This window comes from Oncorhynchus mykiss, chromosome 3 (genome assembly GCF_057628025.1).
Source record: "Oncorhynchus mykiss isolate SJ-2025 chromosome 3, ASM5762802v1, whole genome shotgun sequence".
NCBI lineage: Eukaryota > Metazoa > Chordata > Actinopteri > Salmoniformes > Salmonidae > Oncorhynchus > Oncorhynchus mykiss.
Window position 1 is genome coordinate 26,659,450 of NC_143024.1, and position 22,167 is coordinate 26,681,616.

General features: G+C 40.4%; 1 protein-coding gene and 1 long non-coding RNA gene across 3 annotated transcripts; one reads left to right on the plus strand and one right to left on the minus strand.

Annotated features, from left to right (window-relative positions):
* Nucleotides 1-287: 287 nt before the first annotated feature.
* On the plus strand, nt 288-21,617 carry LOC110519916 (uncharacterized). 2 transcript variants are annotated; one of them, XM_021596783.3, is made up of 2 exons: nt 288-853; nt 21,067-21,617. In XM_021596783.3, exons 1-2 carry the CDS (start codon nt 482-484, stop codon nt 21,217-21,219), a joined length of 525 nt encoding a protein of 174 aa, XP_021452458.1. In that variant the 5' UTR covers nt 288-481; the 3' UTR covers nt 21,220-21,617. The 2 variants fall into 2 exon arrangements, with proteins under 2 accessions (XP_021452458.1, XP_021452457.1); XM_021596782.3 differs by lacking the exon at nt 21,067-21,617 and adding an exon at nt 16,111-16,669.
* Nucleotides 16,610-20,030, minus strand: LOC149984489 (uncharacterized). The gene is made up of 2 exons (XR_016493290.1): nt 18,357-20,030; nt 16,610-18,079 (listed from the first exon to the last, which is right to left on the minus strand). It is a non-coding gene; the product is annotated as an uncharacterized LOC149984489 (long non-coding RNA).
* Nucleotides 21,618-22,167: the final 550 nt, after the last annotated feature.

Here is a 22,167-nt window from a genome sequence, read left to right on the forward strand (position 1 = left end):
TTTAGCATCATATCAAAGAAAATAAGTACTTTAATTTCTTTGACAGTTTTGCACTGAAGAGTCATCAATAAGTGCAATAATTCAATGTGACTGTTACTGGTGTAGTTCAAAATATCACCATGGGGTTGCGCCCAACTCCTATCCAGACTATGGACAGCATTTCTGCCTGACTGCTAGACTTGTTATTTGACTCTGGTCAGCTACTCAGTCTTTCCCCACCCCTAACCATTCCCTTTCAGCTCACCCACGCAGGCTTCCTCTAAGCATACTGAGCTGCCAGGGACGGACAGGGGAGGGGAATAGAGAGCATAATTGCTCAGCTTGTAGGCAGCTTGTAGCTTGTAGGCAGGCAGACAGTTTAGGCAGAGAGACACAGAAGAACACTTGGAGAGATTGAGAGGAGGCACAAAATAAAGAAAGAGAGAAGTAAGATAAAAGGGAAACAAATCACCAACAGCAAAAAAAAATTGATCCCAACAAGATGCCAAACGCCACACCACCAGGCTGGAACCCAGATGAGAAGTCTGGGATGGGACAACCAGCTCCTCCACCCTACCAGGACCAACCCAACGCAGGATACCCCGCACCAGCAGGCTACCCCCCCAATCCCCAGGGCTACGCACCACCGCCACAGTATGGAGGAGCTCCCGGGGCCCCTTACAGCCAGCCATACCCCCAGGGACAGTACTCCCCGGGACACTACCCCCAGTCCACCGTCACAGTCCAGCCTACGGTGTTTGTGACCCGTGGAGCTCTGCCTTACCCTCTGCCAGACTACCTGGGCTACTCCATTTTCACCATGCTGTGCTGCTGCCTGCCACTTGGCATCGCTGCACTTATCTACTCCATCTCGGTGAGTGGGACTTTTATTGCTGTTTTAAGAGTATTCAAATGTAATGTAGACAAATGTGTTTCTAGTAGAGATGTATCCTAAATAATCCACAGAACATAACTTGTTTCATTTTGTAGAGTAGTCAGTAGTGTATTTCTCACTCTAGTCTTTTTTTAGCATTATCCAAGAAACCCAGTTACCGGTTTTGTTTAAATAAGGGCCCGTCTCTCTCTATCTCGCTCTTTAGAGTCAGTGATCTGAATTTTGCCTTGGTGGTGGGCTGCATAGCTGGGGAGAGGGACATGTTTGGGATAGTTTTGGCCTTACAGTGTTGGTGTCTCACAGTCTTGAGTTCTGTTTTGAATAAGGTCCTGAGGATAGGTTGGTTTGAGGGGATCGGGGGAGGGGAGATGGGGTGCGGAGTAGGAATCAGGGAGAGTGTGTGTAAGAAAGGGAGGGACCCTTCCCGGAATATGGGTGATTAAAAATAGGGACGTGACAATGCGGGTGCCTTGACTGTGAGTGACGTAAGAGGGGGAGGTATTCAACATTTAAAAGGTATTCTGAAGACGAAAGGAAAACTCCATCAATCCTCCATCTTGTCCTTTGCCAAACCTCACCATCGAATGGACAGACACACTGAGAAGAGGGGTAGGAAAGGGCTGGAAACCCTGAGATATCCCTACATGCCCCAAGTCAATTTCAATTTAAGGGGCTTTATTGGCATGGGAAACATGTTTAAATTGCTAATGCCAGTTGAATAGATAATAAACAAAAGTTGAATAGACAATAAAAAATGTACAGTAAACATTACACTTACAAAATTTCAAAAATAATAAAGACATTTCAAAAGTCATTATGTCTATGTACAGTGTTGTAATGATGTGCAAATAGTTAAAGTACAAAAAGGAAAATGAATAAAACATAAAACGGGTTGTATTTACAATGGTGTGTGTTTTTCACTGGTTGCTCTTTTCTTTTGTCAAATCTTGCTGCTGTGATTGCACACTGTGGTATTTTACAGATTGTACACTGTGGTATTTTACAGATTGTACACTGTGGTATTTTACAGATTGTACACTGTGGTATTTTACAGATTGTACACTGTGGTATTTTACAGATTGTACACGGTGGATTGTACACCGTGTAATCTGAGGGAAATATGTGTCTCTAATATGGTCATACGATTGTCAGGATGTTAGGATGTGCATCTCAGTTTCCACCTCATTTTGTGGCCAGTGTACACATAGCAAGTCTCTTTACTTACTTACTGGGATTACAAACGCATATCAGGATGGACAGCTAATTGTTGACCGGGTATGACTCATATAGATCAATGTGGGTAATGGAGGAAACATCCGGGTCAAAGCCTGGTAAAGAGAGAAAGGAGGTTGAAGACCTCTAAGATGTTATTATGGGCATCTTTATTTCACAATGAGACAGTGGCTTATTATCAAGTATCAAAACCCAGTGGATGATTTCTAGCGTAATAACAACATCAACGGAGGTTGAACAATGTGCTGGTGAATTGACTTCATGCACATCCATCATAGACATAGTCGCTCAGTAAAGTTCCTCCTCTCCTGGGCAAGTCAAAAGCTATTATATACTGTAAAATATTTCATATTTTCATATTTGTATCATATTTGTACTGTGTACTTGAGTTTATGTCCTCAAAAGTGACTACACCTCAGCAACTATATTTGCCAGAAAGGTGAGATGTTAACCTTTCTTTGAGTATGTAGGATTACTAGTTATTGTTGATGGCCTTCTCATGATAAATAATTACTTTTGGGGCCGCATGGAATATTCAATAAATTAGATTTTATATATAAATAAAGACTTGCTAAAGCGCAAATGTTCTGTGCATTTTAATCCACTTAATGCCAACATTTCTCACATTTTTCACAATACTAAAGCTCTAATTATTTTGTTACTTTCACAACGTCATTTCTGTAGATTATTATTTATTTTGTGATTAGTGATTCATTTTAAGGAAGAAAAAAAAAAAAAACCTGTCCCTCATTTAAAGGTCAAGCCTGTTACTTGAACTGAACTCTCGTTTTAATATGGTGAAACACAATTATAATAAACAGTGTGAAGCTTGCATTCAATTGCCCCTCCCTGTTGAACACAACAAACTTCCATTTCCCCTGTAACAAGGGGATTTATGGTTGATCAACAGTGTTACGAGCATACCTGTTGGCACTTAAAGTATATTAATAGGAACTGTTAGCAGTTGATGTTATTATTCAATAACACAGACCCCAAAGCAAAAAAGAAGAAAAAAAGAACACATCATAGTTGTTATGCTGGAAAGTAGATGACAGATGTTCCTTCTTCCCTGTCTTCAGTGATTCTCCACAGAACAAAGAGACAGGATGTAATCTATATCCCAACCCTTGTCACGTTCTGACCTTTATTTCCTTTGTTTTGTCTTTATTTAGTATGGTCAGGGCGTGAGTTGGGGTGGGCAGTCTATGTTTGGTTTCTGTTTCGGCCTAGTATGGTTCTCAACCAGAGGCAGGTGTCGTTAGTTGTCTCTGATTGAGAATCATACTTAGGTAGCCTGGGTTTCACTGTTGGTTTGTGGGTGTTTGTTTCTGTGTGAGTGTTTGTCGCCACACGGTACTGTTTCGTTTTTTTTGTAGATTTCACGTTATCGTTTTTGTTTGAGTGTTCATTTGTCTTTATTAAAAACATTATGGACACTTACCACGCTGCAGACGAAGAGGAGATCTGTCGTTACAACCCTAGCCTGTGGTTGACCAATTAGAATTCCTTGCAGTAAAATTGGGCGTATGGCCAAATAACAAGTACCTCGTGTATAGGCAATTTGAACCAATTAGAACTTGCCACAAGTAGCTATGAGTCCCAGACTGAAATTCCTCCCATGTCTCTGACCCATTAATCAATGTTTCCCTATTACAGAAAAACAGCTATTTCCATTGATCGTTAATTCCCTCTTCACCTTTAGTCCTCTGCGTTGTTTATTTATCTTCAAATATTCTTACAGCACTTACTATAGTATTTTTTTTATTTAACCTTGAGGTGGGAAAACATGTTTTATATTAAGTTGAACATGTGCTCATTATGACCATGTTAAAATTAGGTTAATTTTTTTGGGGGTGGAATGACCCACATCACAGACTGAATCATCTTAGCATGCTCTTGTAATCTCATATCCATGACTCACTGCCATGAAGTTATGTTTAATTTTCCCCTAAACTGAAGCATCCCATATCCATGACTCACTGCCATGAAGTTATGTTTCATTTTCTCATAAACTGAAGCAACCAGAGCTGATTCTTATCTGTGCAACACCCTAAAGTCATTGGGAAAACACATTCATGCCTCCTTATCTTTTGGGTATCAACACAAACAACAGACTGTTGTTTCTGCAATTTTTTTCCAGTTTAACACAACTGAAAAGGCTATCTGGGGACAGATAGCATGAAAGCATCCAGAAGATACTCTAGAATCAATCTGTCAGACCTAGGTTTGATTTGACGCTTAAAATCTCTTAAGGATCTGACCCTTAAAAAAAATTTTTTTTTAAATCTAAAATGACATACCCAAATCTAACTGCCTGTAGCTCTTGACCTGAAGCAAGGATATGCATATTACGGGTACCATTTTAAAGGAAACACTTTGAAGTTTGTGGAAATGTAGGAGATTATAACACATTAGATCTGGTAAAAGATAATGCACTAACTAGAATAGAAATTGTGATAAATATAATGGGATAATGGCCTACTTATAGTAAACAGTTGAGCACCTGTCACATACAGTGCCTTGCGAAAGTATTCGGCCCCCTTGAACTTTGCGACCTTTTGCCACATTTCAGGCTTCAAACATAAAGATATAAAACTGTATTTTTTTGTGAAGAATCAACAACAAGTGGGACACAATCATGAAGTGGAAGGACATTTATTGGATATTTCAAACTTTTTTAACAAATCAAAAACTGAAAAATTGGGCGTGCAAAATTATTCAGCCCCCTTAAGTTAATACTTTGTAGCGCCACCTTTTGCTGCGATTACAGCTGTAAGTCGCTTGGGGTATGTCTCTATCAGTTTTGCACATCGAGAGACTGAATTTTTTTCCCATTCCTCCTTGCAAAACAGCTCGAGCTCAGTAAGGTTGGATGGAGAGCATTTGTGAACAGCAGTTTTCAGTTCCACAGATTCTCGATTTGATTCAGGTCTGGACTTTGACTTGGCCATTCTAACACCTGGATATGTTTATTTTTAAACCATTCCATTGTAGATTTTGCTTTATGTTTTGGATCATTGTCTTGTTGGAAGACAAATCTCCGTCCCAGTCTCAGGTCTTTTGCAGACTCCATCAGATTTTCTTCCAGAATGGTCCTGTATTTGGCTCCATCCATCTTCCCATCAATTTTAACCATCTTCCCTGTCCCTGCTGAAGAAAAGCAGGCCCAAACCATGATGCTGCCACCACCATGTTTGACAGTGGAGATGGTGTGTTCAGCTGTGTTGCTTTTACGCCAAACATAACGTTTTGCATTGTTGCCAAAAAGTTCAATTTTGGTTTCATCTGACCAGAGCACCTTCTTCCACATGTTTGGTGTGTCTCCCAGGTGGCTTGTGGCAAACTTTAAACAACACTTTTTATGGATATCTTTAAGAAATGGCTTTCTTCTTGCCACTCTTCCATAAAGGCCAGATTTGTGCAATATACAACTGATTGTTGTCCTATGGACAGAGTCTCCCACCTCTACTGTAGATCTCTGCAGTTCATCCAGAGTGATCATGGGCCTCTTGGCTGCATCTCTGATCAGTCTTCTCCTTGTATGAGCTGAAAGTTTAGAGGGACGGCCAGGTCTTGGTAGATTTGCAGTGGTCTGATACTCCTTCCATTTCAATATTATCGCTTGCACAGTGCTCCTTGGGATGTTTAAAGCTTGGGAAATCTTTTTGTATCCAAATCCGGCTTTAAACTTCTTCACAACAGTATCTCGGACCTGCCTGGTGCGTTCCTTGTTCTTCATGTTGCTCTCTGCGCTTTTAACGGACCTCTGAGACTATCACAGTTTAGGTGCATTCATACGGAGACTTGATTACACACAGGTGGATTGTATTTATCATCATTAGTCATTTAGGTCAACATTGGATCATTCAGAGATCCTCACTGAACTTCTGGAGAGAGTTTGCTGCACTGAAAGTAAAGGGGCTGAATAATTTTGCACGCCCAATTTTTCAGTTTTTGATTTGTTAAAAAAGTTTGAAATATCCAATAAATGTCATTCCACTTCATGATTGTGTCCCACTTGTTGTTGATTCTTCACAAAAAAATACAGTTTTATATCTTTATGTTTGAAGCCTGAAATGTGGCAAAAGGTCTCAAAGTTCAAGGGGGCCGAATACTTTCGCAAGGCACTGTATACGCAGGGAGACAGAAAGCAGGCGCAGAAGGTGATTTTATTAATGAAGAATGCAGATAAACAAAACATGAGAAATGTACAGACTGTGAATGAAAACAAGCCAATACTGCCTGATGACAGAGGCTACAGAGGGCTAAATAAAGGGGAGGTAATCAAGGTACTGATGAAGTCCAGGTTTGCATGACGATGGGAGCGGGAGACCGGGAGTAGGTGTGACCGCACCCAGTTCAGACCTGGAGGAGACATAATGGGTGAGTGATGTATTATCTCTCTAAGAGGCTACTTGACGCTCTGCCAGGAAGCTTGGGCATGACTATCCCACACCGAGCTCTTCCCACCCTGACTCAGTTGCGGCAAACTGCAGTTGCCAGTTTTTGGTGGATACTGCGTACAGAAGTGACAAGCCCCACTGCAAACACAGTTTTCTCTTCTGTCTCTTCCAGTCAGCAGCACTGTCTGATTGGCACATAGACTTAATGCCCACTCCCATAGAGTACACTACTGGCCCATCTTAAAACTATTCCCAGACAGGGAGAGATACAAAGGAGTTATGTATCTAGGAAAATGTATGTTCCAAGAAATGTGTTACTGTACTGTATATGTAGAAAGAAAAGGACATATGGAGTTATGTCCTGTATGAGAAAGCTGGTGAAATTATGACTTCCTATTTGGCTACTGTTGTGGAAATGATTCCCTTAGATTACATACAGTGCATTCGGAAAGTATTCAGACCCCTTAACTTTTTCCACATTTTGTTACATTACAGCCTTATTCTAAAATGGATTCAATTGTTTTCCCCCCTATTAATCTACACACAATAACCCATATTGACAAAGGAAAAACAGTTTTTTAGAATTGTTTGAAAATGTATAACAAATAAAAACAGAAATATCACATTTACATAACTATTCAGACCCTTTATTCAGTACTTTGTTGAAGCACTTTTTTACAGCGATTACAGCCTTGAGTCTTCTTCGGTATGATGCGACAAGCGTGGCAAACCTGAATTTGTGGAGTTTCCGCTGAAAAAACACCCCCGAAGCATGATGCTGCCAACAACCACCCCACCTATTCAGGCCAAAGAATTCAATCTTGGTTTCGTCAGACCAGAGAATCTTGTTTTTCATGGTCTGAGATTCCTTTAGGTGCCTTTTGGCAAACTCCAAGCGGGCTGTCATGTGCCATTTACTGAGGAGTGGCCTGATTGGTGGAGTGCTGCAGAAATGATTGCCCTTCTGGAAGGTTCTCCCATCTCCACAGAGGAGCTCTGGAGCTCTGTCAGAGTTACCATCGGGTTCTTGGTCGCTTCCCTGATGAAGGCCCTGCTTCCTCAATTGCTCAGTTTGGCCAGGCGGCCAGCTCTAGGGAGAGTCTTCCTAGAGCTGGCCGCCTGGCCAAACTGAGCAAACTTCTTCCATTTAAAAATGATGGAGGCCACTGTGTTCTCAGGCACCTTCATTGCTGTAGAATTGTTTTGGTACCCTTCCCCAGATCTGTGCCTCGACACAATCCTGTCTCGGAACAATTCTGCTCTGATATGCACTGTCAACTGTGGGACCTTATATAGACAGGTGTGTGCCTTTCTAAATCATGTCCAATAAATTGAATTTACCACAGGTGGACTCCATTCAGGTTGTAGAAAGATCTCAAGGATGATCAATGGAAACAGGATGCACACTTATGTAAATAAGGTATTTCTATTTTTTATTTGTAATAAATTTGCAAACATTTCTAAACCTGTTTTCGCTTTGTCATTATGGGGTATTGTGTGTAGATTGATGAGGAAAATGTTGTATTTCATCCATTTTAGAATAAGGCTGTAATGTAACTAAATGTGGAAAAAGTGAAGGGGTCTGAATACGTTCTGAATGCACTGTAGATAGTTGCATTCCCTATTTTATTGAGTTTGGATTGTTTGAGGTTAGTTCGAGATCTATGCAGGATATTTTTATGTTTTGATTTATAGGATTTTCCACGTTTCAGCATGTTTTTCCTGGCCTAACCCACAAGAGGGGGAGTTGCTTTATAGCTGAGCTGAGAGTCTGTTGTGTTTGGGATTTGCGCCAGGTTGTCTGGGAAGGGTAGGAGGAGGGGAACAGGCCTGTGGGAGGGTCAACAGAGGTACAGGCCTGGGGAGGGGAGTGCAACTGGAATCTGCCTCTTGGAAATTCAACGTTCACACAGTGGGGCCTTTCTAACATGGTGTACAAGAGGGCATAATCAGAGAGCAGAAAGAAGCTATTGTGTGTGTGTGTGCTCGTGTGTGTGTGTGTATATATATATATGTGTGTGTGTGTGTGTGTGTGTCTGTGTGTGTGTGTGTGTGTGTGTGTGTGTGTGTGTGTGTGTGCTCGTGCTTGTGTGTGTGTGTGTGTGTGTGTCTGCTCGAGCTTGGTTGCGTGTCTGTGTGTGTGTGCTCGTGCTTGTCTGTGTTTGTGTGCTCATGCTTGTGTGTGGTTACGTGTCTGTGGCTGAAAGTGTTTTTAGATTTGTGTCTGTGTGTCGTAGGCTGTGTGTTTTCCAGTCAGTATGTTGTGAATTGTTTTAGTGTGATTTGCCATGAAATAAGAACAGGACAATGAACAGATCCCTTTTGGAGATTGCACAAAATTTCCTGGCAATTGTCTTCGAAAGGAGTAGCTGTTGTTTCCCTTGACAAGTTTCAAGTTCATTTAGTAATCCATTAAGCGTATTTTCCTGTCTTTGTAACATTCTGAAGAAAACGGTGCTTAAACAGTTATTATTTTAATACTATTTATACTATACTCTGGCATTATCCGAAAATGATTACACACACTAACTATTAACACCACTTGCTAGGATACCCCAGCCTCCTTTTATGAAGCGGCCCCTATCTGGGCCCCATGGGTTGTTGGGAATGAATGGGGCCATTACCACAGGTCCAAATAGAATGCTGCTTACGCTGTTGGTATTTGCTCTAAACCCTGAACTTCATTGTGAATGTTATCTTTATTGTGACTGTCATGATATGTTGAGAATGGTACTTCAATATTTGTCAATGTCTGAGATAAAGCTGTTTGCTTTATCTCAGACATCCGTTTATGGTGTATTCTTTTTCATCAGATTTTTTGTGTTTAACGTTACAGAGTGCACTTTGAGGAAACAGAGATGCGTAAAATAAGTTATAGTGGCCATGCCTTAGACGAGAAAAACATAAGCAATCACAATCACAACTAACAAATCTATGAATTTGAAACATTGTCGAACACAGCTCCTTTGTAAGCAGGACCGTTAGTGGCATGAATCCGGCATGTGTTAAGCTGAACCTATAAGCAACATGTGGTGAAAAGGGAAAGTGGCTGAGAATTAGGTAATTTAAGGGAGAATAATTTAAGAGAGCACAGGTGCACCAAACCACACAACTTATGTGTTCCACTCCCAGTAATTCTCCAGTTAATACAGTCCACATTCCAAATGTTTCTGTCATTTTTTAGGTGAAGTGTAGAGACTTAGCTGTCAATGAAAATAGCAACAGCATTGTTTCAGTTAAGCCTTCGATAGCCACTTTATCTATCCATCCATTGTTTATACACACTCATCCCTCTTATCCCCATTACTGACAGTACTCTACTGTCACGTCGTGTATGTCGGTGGCAGGGAAGTCAAGCGCAGGAGAATTGAACTTGGTATAAATGGAGTATTTTCATAACTTAAAACATAAACTCCAAAGTCCATAATAAAATATATGTGGTTACAAAGACACGTCGCACACCAAAACATGAACATAACAATAAACAATCTCTGACAAGGACATGAGGGGAAACAGATAGTTAAATACACAACAATTAATGAATGGGATTGGAACCAGGTGTGTAAGAAGACCAGACGAAACCAATGGAAAATGAAACATAGATCAATGATGGCTAGAAGACCGGTGACGTCGATCACCGAGCACCGCCCGAACAAGGAGAGGCATCGACTTCGGTAGAAGTCGTGACACCTACTCTACCCTCATGTACATACTGTATATTGTTTTTGGTCTACTCTTGTAAATATTGATTCATTGATTATATCTTAGTGGAATAAGAAAGTATGTAGTTACTAAGCTAACACAATTCTGTACATTGCTCTGTAATGTACAATTGACCTTATTTTAGAACCCCCAAAAAGTCCTAAATAAAATAAAATGTTATTTGTCACATGCGCCGAATACAACAGGTGTAGTAGACCTGACAGTGAAATGCTTACTTACAAGCCCTTAAACAACAATGCAGTTTTAAGAAAATCCCTAAAAAAGTAAGAGATAAGAATAACAAATAATTAAAGAGCAACCGTAAATAACAATAGCAGGGCTATATACATGGGGTAGCGGTACAGAGTCAATGAGTCAATGTGCAGGGGGGCATTGGTGTCGAGGTAATTGAGGTAATTATGTACATGTAGGTAGAGTTATTAAAGTGGCTATGAACTGCAGCCTTGTTAGTCAACAGTATCATCCAGGAAACCAGATTAGACGGTTCGCTCTATTCTATGACTTAAGATGACATCTGAGATGACATGTATTACTGGTTGTCATTACACAGCGTGCCAGTGAGGTTACCACTCACAAGAGTAAACATTTTACAACTCAATGTCAAATATTTACTTATTGTTACACAAATGTATCAATTTGCTCAATTCAGTGTTGTGGGCTATCGGTAATGACACAAGAAAGACTCAACTCAACTTATTTTGGTCAACCGTGGGGACTAATGCCTAGATTCAATTTGTAGAGCAGAAGATCCTCTGAAATTTAAAGGTAATTTCCGTTTGAGTCGAAATATGCAGCGTTTACCGTGAACGCAGTCTCTCCTCAGTCACAGGAACATTGCCTTCCACGCTACGGATTGAATCTAGCCCTAGAAGTCCAAATAAATTGCAGGGCTGTTCCAGTTTGGCCTTACAGTTGATTCATTTGGTAAAAATGTCCCCACTATCAATGTCATTTAGAGTCACATATTGCCAGATTATGTATAACAATGTATATGTTAGGTATATATTTTATTTGACTATGTATTCAGTTTTGCTCAACTCTTCTATTTACCAATGGGTTGTACTTTATCCTTCTCTAAGTGTGTAGTTGATGGAAATAGTGTTTACCTTGTATCATGTCTGTATGTTTGTGAAAACACAAAGGAAGAGACCATTATAAGAATGCAGATATTTAAACCAAATTTGTTTTAAAATAAAGTTCAGTGTAAATAAAAAATCACACACCGACTTCAGAAACTTTTAGATCAAACGGCCTTTTGACTGGTGGCAGGGTACAACTAATAATCCTAGAGAAGGATATCATCTAGGATATCTCTGTACTTTGCTCCATTCATCTTTCCCTCGATCCTGGCTAGTCAGTCTCTCAGTCCCTGCCGCTGAAAAACATCCCCACGGCATGATGCTTAAGGTCTTAAGGTGCCTTTTGGCAAACTCCAAGCGGGCTGTCATGTGCCTTTACTGAGTGGCTTCTGTCTGGTCACTCTACCATGAAGGCCTGATTGGTGGAGTGCTGCAGAGATGGCTGTCCTTCTGGAAGGTTCTCCGATCTCCACAGAGGAACTCATCGGGTTCTTGGTTACCTCCTGACCAAGGCCCTTCTCAACCGATTGCTCAGTGTGGCCCGGGCGGCCAGCTCTAGGAAGAGTCTAGGTGGTTCTAAACTTCTTCCATTTAAGAATGATGGAGGCCACTGTGTTCTTAGGGACCTTCAATGCTGCAGAATTGTTTTGTACCCTTCCCCAGAACGGTATTTCGACAAAATCCTGTCTCTGAGCTCAATAGACAATTCCTTCGACCTCATGGCTTGGTTTTTATTCTGACATGCACTGTCAACTGTGGGACCTTATATAGAAAGGTGTGTGCCTTTCCAAATCATGGTCCAAGGTAAACTCCAATTAAGTTGTAGAAACATCTCAAGGATGATCAATGGAAACAGAATGCAACTGAGCTCAATGTCAAACATGTCAAGGGGGTCTAAATACTTTCCGAATGCACTGTACAGTACCAGTCAAAAGTTGGAAACACCTACTCATTCAAGGGTTTTTCTTTATTTTTACTATTTTCTACATTGTAGAATGTATAATTCTTCAAAGTAGCCACCCTTCGCCTTGATGACAGCTTTGCAAACTCTTCGCATTCTCTCAACCAGCTTCATGAGGTAGTTACCTGGAATGCATTTGAATTAACATGTGTGCCTTGTTCCAAGTTCATTTGTGGAATTTCTTACCTTCTTAATGCGTTTGAGACTATCAGTTGTTTTGTGACAAGGTATGGGTGGTATACAGAAGATAGCCCTATTTGGTAAATTACCAAGTCCATATTATAGCAAGAACAGCTCAAATAAGCAAAGAAAAAATGACAGTTCATCATTACTTTAAGACATGAACACCGGCTAGCACCACAGCCACCGCTTCTCTCAACCCCAGCACTCAAAATCATCATAACCTTGACCACATACAATAGGTGCAGGTGACAGGCACTTTCCAAAGAGATACATCCCACTGGGGACACACTGGTTGAATCAACGTTGTTTCCACGTCATTTCAATGAAATGGCGTTGAACCAACGTGGAATAGACATTGAATTGATGCCTGTGCCCTGTGGGATATAAACACCAAATTATGGACACAAATTGTATTTTGGAATATTTCTAATACATTTCTGAAGGATAGTGTATGTACATTCAGTGTGTATGGATAAGTCATATCAGAGTTTAAAGACAGATTTGACAATGTTATGAGAATGCAGCAGAAAGAGACTATTCTTAAAGTCTGAAATGACATGTATTACTGGTTGTCATTACACAGAGTGCCAGTGAGGTTGCCACTCACAAGAGTAAACATTTTACAACTCAATGTCAAATATTTACTTCTTGTTACACGTGTATCAATTTCCTCAATTCAGTGTTCTTTGCTGTCGGCAATGACACAAGCAATATCTAATTCAACTTATTTCTGACAACTGTGGAGACTAAGGCTCCATTCAATCTGTAGCATGGAAGGTCCGTTGTATAGTACGATTTAAATGTAAAGGTAATTTCCGATTGACTCAACATATGCAACATTTACCGTGAATGCAGTCTCCTCGAACACAGGAACATTTATTTTTTTCATTTTGGTACGGATTTAATCTAGCTCTTAGTAAGAGATAGATATCTGCTAGCCAACTAGCTCTGTTTAGTTGTTTCAAGTTGTGCATCTGTTAAACTCCACCCATTGACCTTTTAGAAACCAATCGGATTTGTTCTTCCCTAAACCAATCAGATTCTTTCTGCCCTTAGAACAAAGTTGACTACACGTTGACAACCTTCTCTTCAGTCACAGAGAAGAGTAGAAATCTGTTGATAGTGTAAATCAATAGTAGTCCCGTGTGGCGAAGTTGGTAGAGCATGGCGCTTGCAATGCCAGGGTTCTGGGTTTCATTCCCACCGGGGACCTGTACCAAGTTACTCTGGATAAGATTGTCTGCTAAATGACCCCAAAAAATATACAAATGCTCCCTGGGTCACTCAATGGATGGCCCATTCACCAGTATTTCTGTACTGTCACTGAGAAGGCCCTTCATGTCGCAGAGTTTAGAAAGACAGACTCCCACAACCATCTGATTATGTTTGATCTTGGAATTTTCTCACATATCACCCATCTCACATCCTGCCCCTCCCTCTCCATGAGGTCACACACCAGTTATAGATCCTCCACAAAAAAACAATTCATGAAATATTCACTTTGTAGTCCGATTGCACTCAACACATTGCTTAGAACATATTGCAGATACAGTATTTTATATTTAATAAAACACTAGAATAACCAGTTAATTGTTCAGAATATTTTATTTAGGTTTTAGTTGGTATTAAATGTAATGTGGTTTTCAAGGAGCCTGACCCGACAGATTATATTATGATGAGTCATATGGACAATATGCTGCAGTGCTGATATAGGCCCATGGGGAAATTAGTATTACGTGGGTAAGTGAGTGGAATCAAGCTTCCAGTAGGTTTCTGGGGCCTCATTTATAAACCGTGCATATATACAAAATATACACCAAAATGTGCATATGCAAGTTTTATTTTAAAAAAGTACTTGACGTGAGAATGTACTCACCTCCCTGCAAACTTCAGACCATGCATACTTACATCTGCTAGTGGTTGAAATATTGTATTGCAAGCTTGCAAGTGAGTACTTTGTGCGAATGGGGGATATTATGAAAATGAAACAAATTTAAGAGGAAAACATATTAACAAGAACGCAACTATTTGCCATCAGTGAGAAGAGCAAAAATATGTTTTATTTTCAGAATCTAAAATAGTTAGACATAATCTTATAATTAGACAAAGGAATATTTTTCCTATTTATTTTATTTTCATAACCATTGCAGAATATACAGTGTTCCAGAATACACAGTATTCCAGAATATACAATAATTCTCACCTTTTCTGGCTGTGATGGTTTCATATTCCATAGAACAAATTACCAAGCACATCTCTCATTTAATTGTGCATAGTAGCCTAGTAAATGGATAGGCTATATGTATTTCAAGTTTTGCAATATCATGGCAAACAGAGCATACAGACAGACAGATGGAGGAAATCTTGTGAACCTCAAGGAAATGGAAGAAAACCATTTGGTGGAGTGCCCAGATAATTATTGAAGACACGCAAATACACAAACCTCAGAAAAACAACAACTGTCCAGTGCTAAGAGAGCCAACAGGCCCTTCTCCTCCAACTAGCCGTGTGGAAACAATTATGATCCAGCTGTCAGTAATCAGGAGGAGGGTTTACAATAGCAGGCAGCTCTTCTCACGACACACTACCCTAAATTAACACAGAACCTCTCTGCCTAAAGCCTTCTGTCAACCCTCGCCCTGCTGTGGAAGCCAACTCAATAATTTCACCAGAGAACAGAAACAGATTGAGGCTATGTTAACAACGTCATGTGACTAGGGGGAGGTTTATTCAATTGAGACTAAAATTAAATTGAGTCAGTCACTGTTGAGGTCATGTTGTTATTCTTTAAACATAGACTAAGGTGGCAGAAACGCTACATTTATTTCACTATGAGAATTTTAGCTTCTGCTGCTTACCCAATAATGCTTTGAGTGGGAATTTTGGTGCCTGTTGTTTGTGTTTTACAGCCACTTCATGTTTGGCACAAGACTCTTCCTGACTTGGAGAAAGAAAGTAATCCAAGACCACATGTGACACACATATACTGTTAAACTTTTTCTTAAAGCTTTACTGTTGCTTAGTGTGTGACTCATACTGACTCTTGTAGTCAGCTGCTCAGAGATGTCTATAGTGTAAAGTCAATGGCAAGGAGAGTCACGGACACTGAGATTTCAGTTAGTTGACTCAATGTTTAGCATCGCCTGTCAACTCTTGTTCTTCCCCCAAGAGAAATAATAACAGGTGTCAAAATATGTCTTACAATATAGCATCATTCTTAAGACTGTAGCTAGGGGAGAGAGCTCCACGTTTGTGCTCCATCCACAGCTGTTTCAACTTAGTGCTGCTTGGGGTGTGGCCACAGGAAATCAGCATTTTAGTTGTTTTTCATCACTAGTAGGTATTAATATGATATATTATAAATGCTCTGCAGTGAGAGAGAAAAATGTCCCTATTTGTTTTTTATTTTCTGACTTAGTTGGCATGTTGGCTGAGTATTGTGTTTGTGAATTAATACTGCATCTCCTGAAATAACTCCAATCGAATAAGAGCATGGCACTGAATCATCGTTGAACTCTCTCCGTTGAAGACTCTTCCTCTTTTTCCTGAATGACGATTACAACAATTACAACTCTCTCTCACGCTCTCCCTCCATCCCTCTGTCCTTCTATCCTTCTGTGCTCCCTCCCTCCCTCCCTCTCTCTCTGCTCTCAGACTAGAGACGCCAACAACCAGGGTCATCAGCAGATTGCTGAGAAGAATTCTCGTCTAGCGCGGATACTGAACCACACCGCCCTGGGTATCGGCATCACCGTCATCGTCCTGTACATCGTGTCTGCCATCATCCTGGGCAACCGTATCGACTGATCTGACACCTCAACACCGGCTAGCACCACAGCCACCGCTTCTCTCAACCCCAGCACCCAAAATCATCATAACCTTGACCACATACAATAGGTGCCGGTGACAGGCACTTTCCAAAGAGATACATCCCACTGGGGACACGCTGGTTGAATCAACGTTGTTTCCACGTAATTTCAATGAAATGGCGTTGAACCAACGTGGAATATACGTTGAATTGACGCCTGTGCCCTGTGGGATATATCATAATGCTGTTTATTCATCAATGTTTATGACATTCATTTTGAAAAACTACATCTAATGACTTACTTTTTTTAATACCGGCAGACCGGATAGCTTAAATCATTCATTATTTTGCCTGTTTAATTGTATATTTAATATACATGAATAAACACAAAATTATGGACACAAATTGTATTTTGGAATATTTCTAATACATTTCTGAAAGATAGTGTATGTACATTCAGTGTGTATGGATAAGTCATCTCAGAGTTTAAAGACAGATTTGACAATGTTATGAGAATGCAGCAGAAAGAGACTATTCTTACAGTCTGAAATGACATGTATTACTGGTTGTCATTACACAGAGTGCCAGTGAGGTTACCACTCACAAGAGTAAACATTTTACAACTCAATGTCAAATATTTACTTATTGTTACACAAATGTATCAATTTCCTCAATTCAGTGTTCTTTGCTGTCGGCAATGACACAAGCAATATCTAATTCAACTTATTTCTGACAACTGTGGAGACTAAGGCTCCATTCAATCTGTAGCATGGAAGGTCCGTTGTATAGCACGATTGAAATGTAAAGGTAATTTCCGATTGACTCAACATATGCAACATTTACCGTGAATGCAGTCTCCTCGAACACAGGAACATTTATTTTTTTCCTTTTGGTACGGATTTAATCTAGCTCTTAGTAAGAGATAGATATCTGCTAGCCAACTAGCTCTGTTTAGCTTAGCATTTTAACTGTCCATAACTGTCAATTTTTTTAATTTCACCTTAACATTTCAACAAAACAAATGTTAGCTGACATACTTGTAGTCTATTAATTAAACTTAAGTAGCTAAGAGGATGCTAAATGCTTATCAAGCTAGCTTGCTCTGATTAGCTTAGCATGTTGCTGCTAGCTTGTTACAATCTACTCTTTGCTTCAAGTCTAAGAGATGTTGTCATATTTGTCTGACTACTGTATCACAATAATTATTTCAAAACGTTACAACTTTTAACTCCAAGTTTTATTTACAAGATGCTCAGTTCAAACCTCCGCTATGATTTCAAGTTGTGCATCTGTTAAACTCCGCCCATTGACCTTTTAGAAACCAATCGGATTTGTTCTTCCCTAAACCAATCAGATTCTTTCTGCCCTTAGAACAAAGTTGACTACACGTTGACAACCTTCTCTTCAGTCACAGAGAATCAAATCAAATCAAATCAAATGTATTTTTATGGCCCTTCGTACATCAGCTGATATCTCAAAGTGCTGTACAGAAACCCAGCCTAAAACCCCAAACAGCAAGCAATGCAGGTGTAGAAGCACGGTGGCTAGGAAATCTCCCTAGAAAGGCCAAAACCTAGGAAGAAACCTAGAGAGGAACCAGGCTATGTGGGGTGGCCAGTCCTCTTCTGGCTGTGCCGGGTGGAGATTATAACAGAACATGGCCAAGATGTTCAAATGTTCATAAATGACCAGCATGGTCGAATAATAATAAGGCAGAACAGTTTAAACTGGAGCAGCAGCACGGCAAGGTGGACTGGGGACAGCAAGGAGTCATCATGTCAGGTAGTCCTGAGGCATGGTCCTAGGGCTCAGGTCCTCCGAGAGAGAGAAAGAGAGAAAGAGACAATTAGAGAGAGCACACTTAAATTCACACAGGACACCGAATAGGACAGGAGAAGTACTCCAGATATAACAAACTGACCCTAACCCCCCGACACATAAACTACTGCTGAGACAGGAGGGGTCAGGAGACACTGTGGCCCCATCCGAGGACACCCCCGGACAGGGCCAAACAGGAAGGATATAACCCCACCCACTTTGCCAAAGCACAGCCCCCACACCACTAGAGGGATATCTTCAACCACCAACTTACCATCCTGAGACAAGGCTGAGTATAGCCCACAAAGATCTCCGCCACGGCACAACCCAAGGGGGGGGCGCCAACCCAGACAGGATGACCACATCCTGTGGAGCAGAGAAGAGTAGAAATCTGTTGATAGTGTAAATCAATAGTAGTCCCGTGTGGCGAAGTTGGTAGAGCATGGCGCTTGCAATGCCAGGGTACTGGGTTTCATTCCCACCGGGGACCTGTACGAAGTCACTCTGGATAAGATTGTCTGCTAAATGACCCCAAAAAATATACACATGCTCCCTGGGTCACTCAATGGATGGCCCATTCACCAGTATTTCTGTACTGTCACTGAGAAGGCCCTTTATGTCACAGAGTTTAGAAAGACACACTCCCTCAACCATCTGATTATGTTTGATCTTGGAATTTTCTCACATATCACCCATCTCACATCCTGCCCCTCCCTCTCCATGAGGTCACACACCAGTTATAGATCCTCCACAAAAAAACAATTCATGAAATGTTCACTTTGTAGTCCGATTGCACTCAACACATTGCTTAGAACATATTGCAGATACAGTATTTTATATTTAATAAAACACTAGAATAACCAGTTAATTGTTCAGAATATTTTATTTAGGTTTTAGTTGGTATTAAATGTAATGTGGTTTTCAAGGAGCCTGACCCGACAGATTATATTATGATGAGTCATATGGACAATATGCTGCAGTGCTGATATAGGCCCATGGGGAAATTAGTATTACGTGGGTAAGTGAGTGGAATCAAGCTTCCAGTAGGTTTCTGGGGCCTCATTTATAAACCGTGCATATATACAAAATATACCCCAAAATGTGCATATTCAAGTTTTATTTTAAAAAAGTACTTGACGTGAGAATGTACTCACCTCCCTGCAAACTTCAGACCATGCATACTTACATCTGCTAGTGGTTGAAATATTGTATTGCAAGCTTGCAAGTGAGTACTTTGTGCGAATGGGGGATATTATGAAAATGAAACAAATTTAAGAGGAAAACATATTAACAAGAACGCAACTATTTGCCATCAGTGAGAAGAGCAAAAATGTGTTTTATTTTCAGAATCTAAAATAGTTAGACATAATCTTATAATTAGACAAAGGAATATTTTTCCTATTTATTTTATTTTCATAACCATTGCAGAATATACAGTATTCCAGAATACACAGTATTCCAGAATATACAATAATTCTCACCTTTTCTGGCTGTGATGGTTTCATATTCCATAGAACAAATTACCAAGCACATCTCTCATTTAATTGTGCATAGTAGCCTAGTAAATGGATAGGCTATATGTATTTCAAGTTTTGCAATATCATGGCAAACAGAGCATACAGACAGACAGACAGATGGGATGGAGGAAATCTTGTGAACCTCAAGGAAATGGAAGAAAACCATTTGGTGGAGTGCCCAGATAATTATTCAAGACACGCAAATACACAACCCTCAGAAAAACAACAACTGTCCAGTGCTAAGAGAGCCAACAAGCCCTTCTCCTCCAACTAGCCGTGTGGAAACAATTATGATCCAGCTGTCAGTAATCAGGAGGAGGGTTTACAATAGCAGGCAGCTCTTCTCACGCCACACTACCCTAAATTAACACAGAACCTCTCTGCCTAAAGCCTTCTGTCAACCCTCGCCCTGCTGTGGAAGCCAACTCAATAATTTCACCAGAGAACAGAAACAGATTGAGGCTATGTTAACAATGTCATGTGACTAGGGGGAGGTTTATTCAATTGAGACTTAAATTAAATTGAGTCAGTCATTGTTGAGTGGGAGAGTTCTTATAGGGGGTGTGAGGTCATGTTGTTATTCTTTAAACATAGACTAAGGTGGCAGAAACGCTACATTTATTTCACTATGAGAATTTTAGCTTCTGCTGCTTACCCAATAATGCTTTGAGTGGGAATTTTGGTGCCTGTTGTTTGTGTTTTACAGCCACTTCATGTTTGGCACAAGACTCTTCCTGACTTGGAGAAAGAAAGTAATCCAAGACCACATGTGACACACATATACTGTTAAACTTTTTCTTAAAGCTTTACTGTTGCTTAGTGTGTGACTCATACTGACTCTTGTAGTCAGCTGCTCAGAGATGTCTATAGTGTAAAGTCAATGGCAAGGAGAGTCACGGACACTGAGATTTCAGTTAGTTGACTCAATGTTTAGCATCGCCTGTCAACTCTTGTTCTTCCCCCAAGAGAAATAATAACAGGTGTCAAAATATGTCTTACAATATAGCATCATTCTTAAGACTGTAGCTAGGGGAGAGAGCTCCACGTTTGTGCTCCATCCACAGCTGTTTCAACTTAGTGCTGCTTGGGGTGTGGCCACAGGAAATCAGCATTTTAGTTGTTTTTCATCACTAGTAGGTATTAATATGATATATTATAAATGCTCTGCAGTGAGAGAGAAAAATGTCCCTATTTGTTTTTTATTTTCTGACTTAGTTGGCATGTTGGCTGAGTATTGTTTTTGTGAATTAATACTGCATCTCCTGAAATAACTCCAATCGAATAAGAGCATGGCACTGAATCATCGTTGAACTCTCTCCGTTGAAGACTCTTCCTCTTTTTCCTGAATGACGATTACAACAATTACAACTCTCTCTCACTCTCTCCCTCCATCCCTCTGTCCTTCTATCCTTCTGTGCTCCCTCCCTCCCTCCCACCCTCCCTCCCTCCCTCTCTCTCTGCTCTCAGACTAGAGACGCCAACAACCAGGGTCACCAGCAGATTGCTGAGAAGAATTCTCGTCTAGCGCGGATACTGAACCACACCGCCCTGGGTATTGGCATCACCGTCATCGTCCTGTACATCGTCTCTGCAATCATCCTGGGCAACCGTATCGACTGATCTGACACCTCAACACCGGCTAGCACCACAGCCACCGCTTCTCTCAACCCCAGCACCCAAAATCATCATAACCTTGACCACATACAATAGGTGCCGGTGAAAGGCACTTTCCAAATAGATACATCCCACTGGGGATACACTGGTTGAATCAATGTTGTTTCCACGTCATTTCAATGAAATGGCTGAAATGAATATACGTTGAATTGACGCCTGTGCCCTGTGGGATATATCATAATGCTGTTTATTCATCAATGTTTATGACATTCATTTTGAAAAACTACATCTAATGACTTACTTTTTTTAATACCGGCAGACCGGATAGCTTAAATCATTCATTATTTTGCCTGTTTAATTGTATATTTAATATACATGAATAAACACAAAATTATGGACACAAATTGTATTTTGGAATATTTCTAATACATTTCTGAAAGATAGTGTATGTACATTCAGTGTGTATGGATAAGTCATACCAGAGTTTAAAGACAGATTTGACAATGTTATGAGAATGCAGCAGAAAGAGACTATTCTTAAAGTCTGAAATGACATGTATTACAGGTTGTCATTACACAGCGTGCCAGTGAGGTTACCACTCACAAGAGTAAACATTTTACAACTCAATGTCAAATATTTACTTATTGTTTCACAAATGTATCAATTTCCTCAATTCAGTGTTGTGGGCTATCAGTAATGACACAAGAAAGACTCAACTCAACTTATTTTGGTCAACCGTGGGGACTAATGCCTAGATTCAATTTGTAGAGCAGAAGATCCGCTGAAATTTAAAGGTCATTTCCGTTTGAGTCGACATATGCAGCGTTTACCGTGAACGCAGTCTCTCCTCAGTCACAGGAACATTGCCTTCCACGCTACGGATTGAATCTAGTCCTAGAAGTCTAAATAAATTGCAGGGCTGTTCCAGTTTGGCCTTACAGTTGATTAATTTGG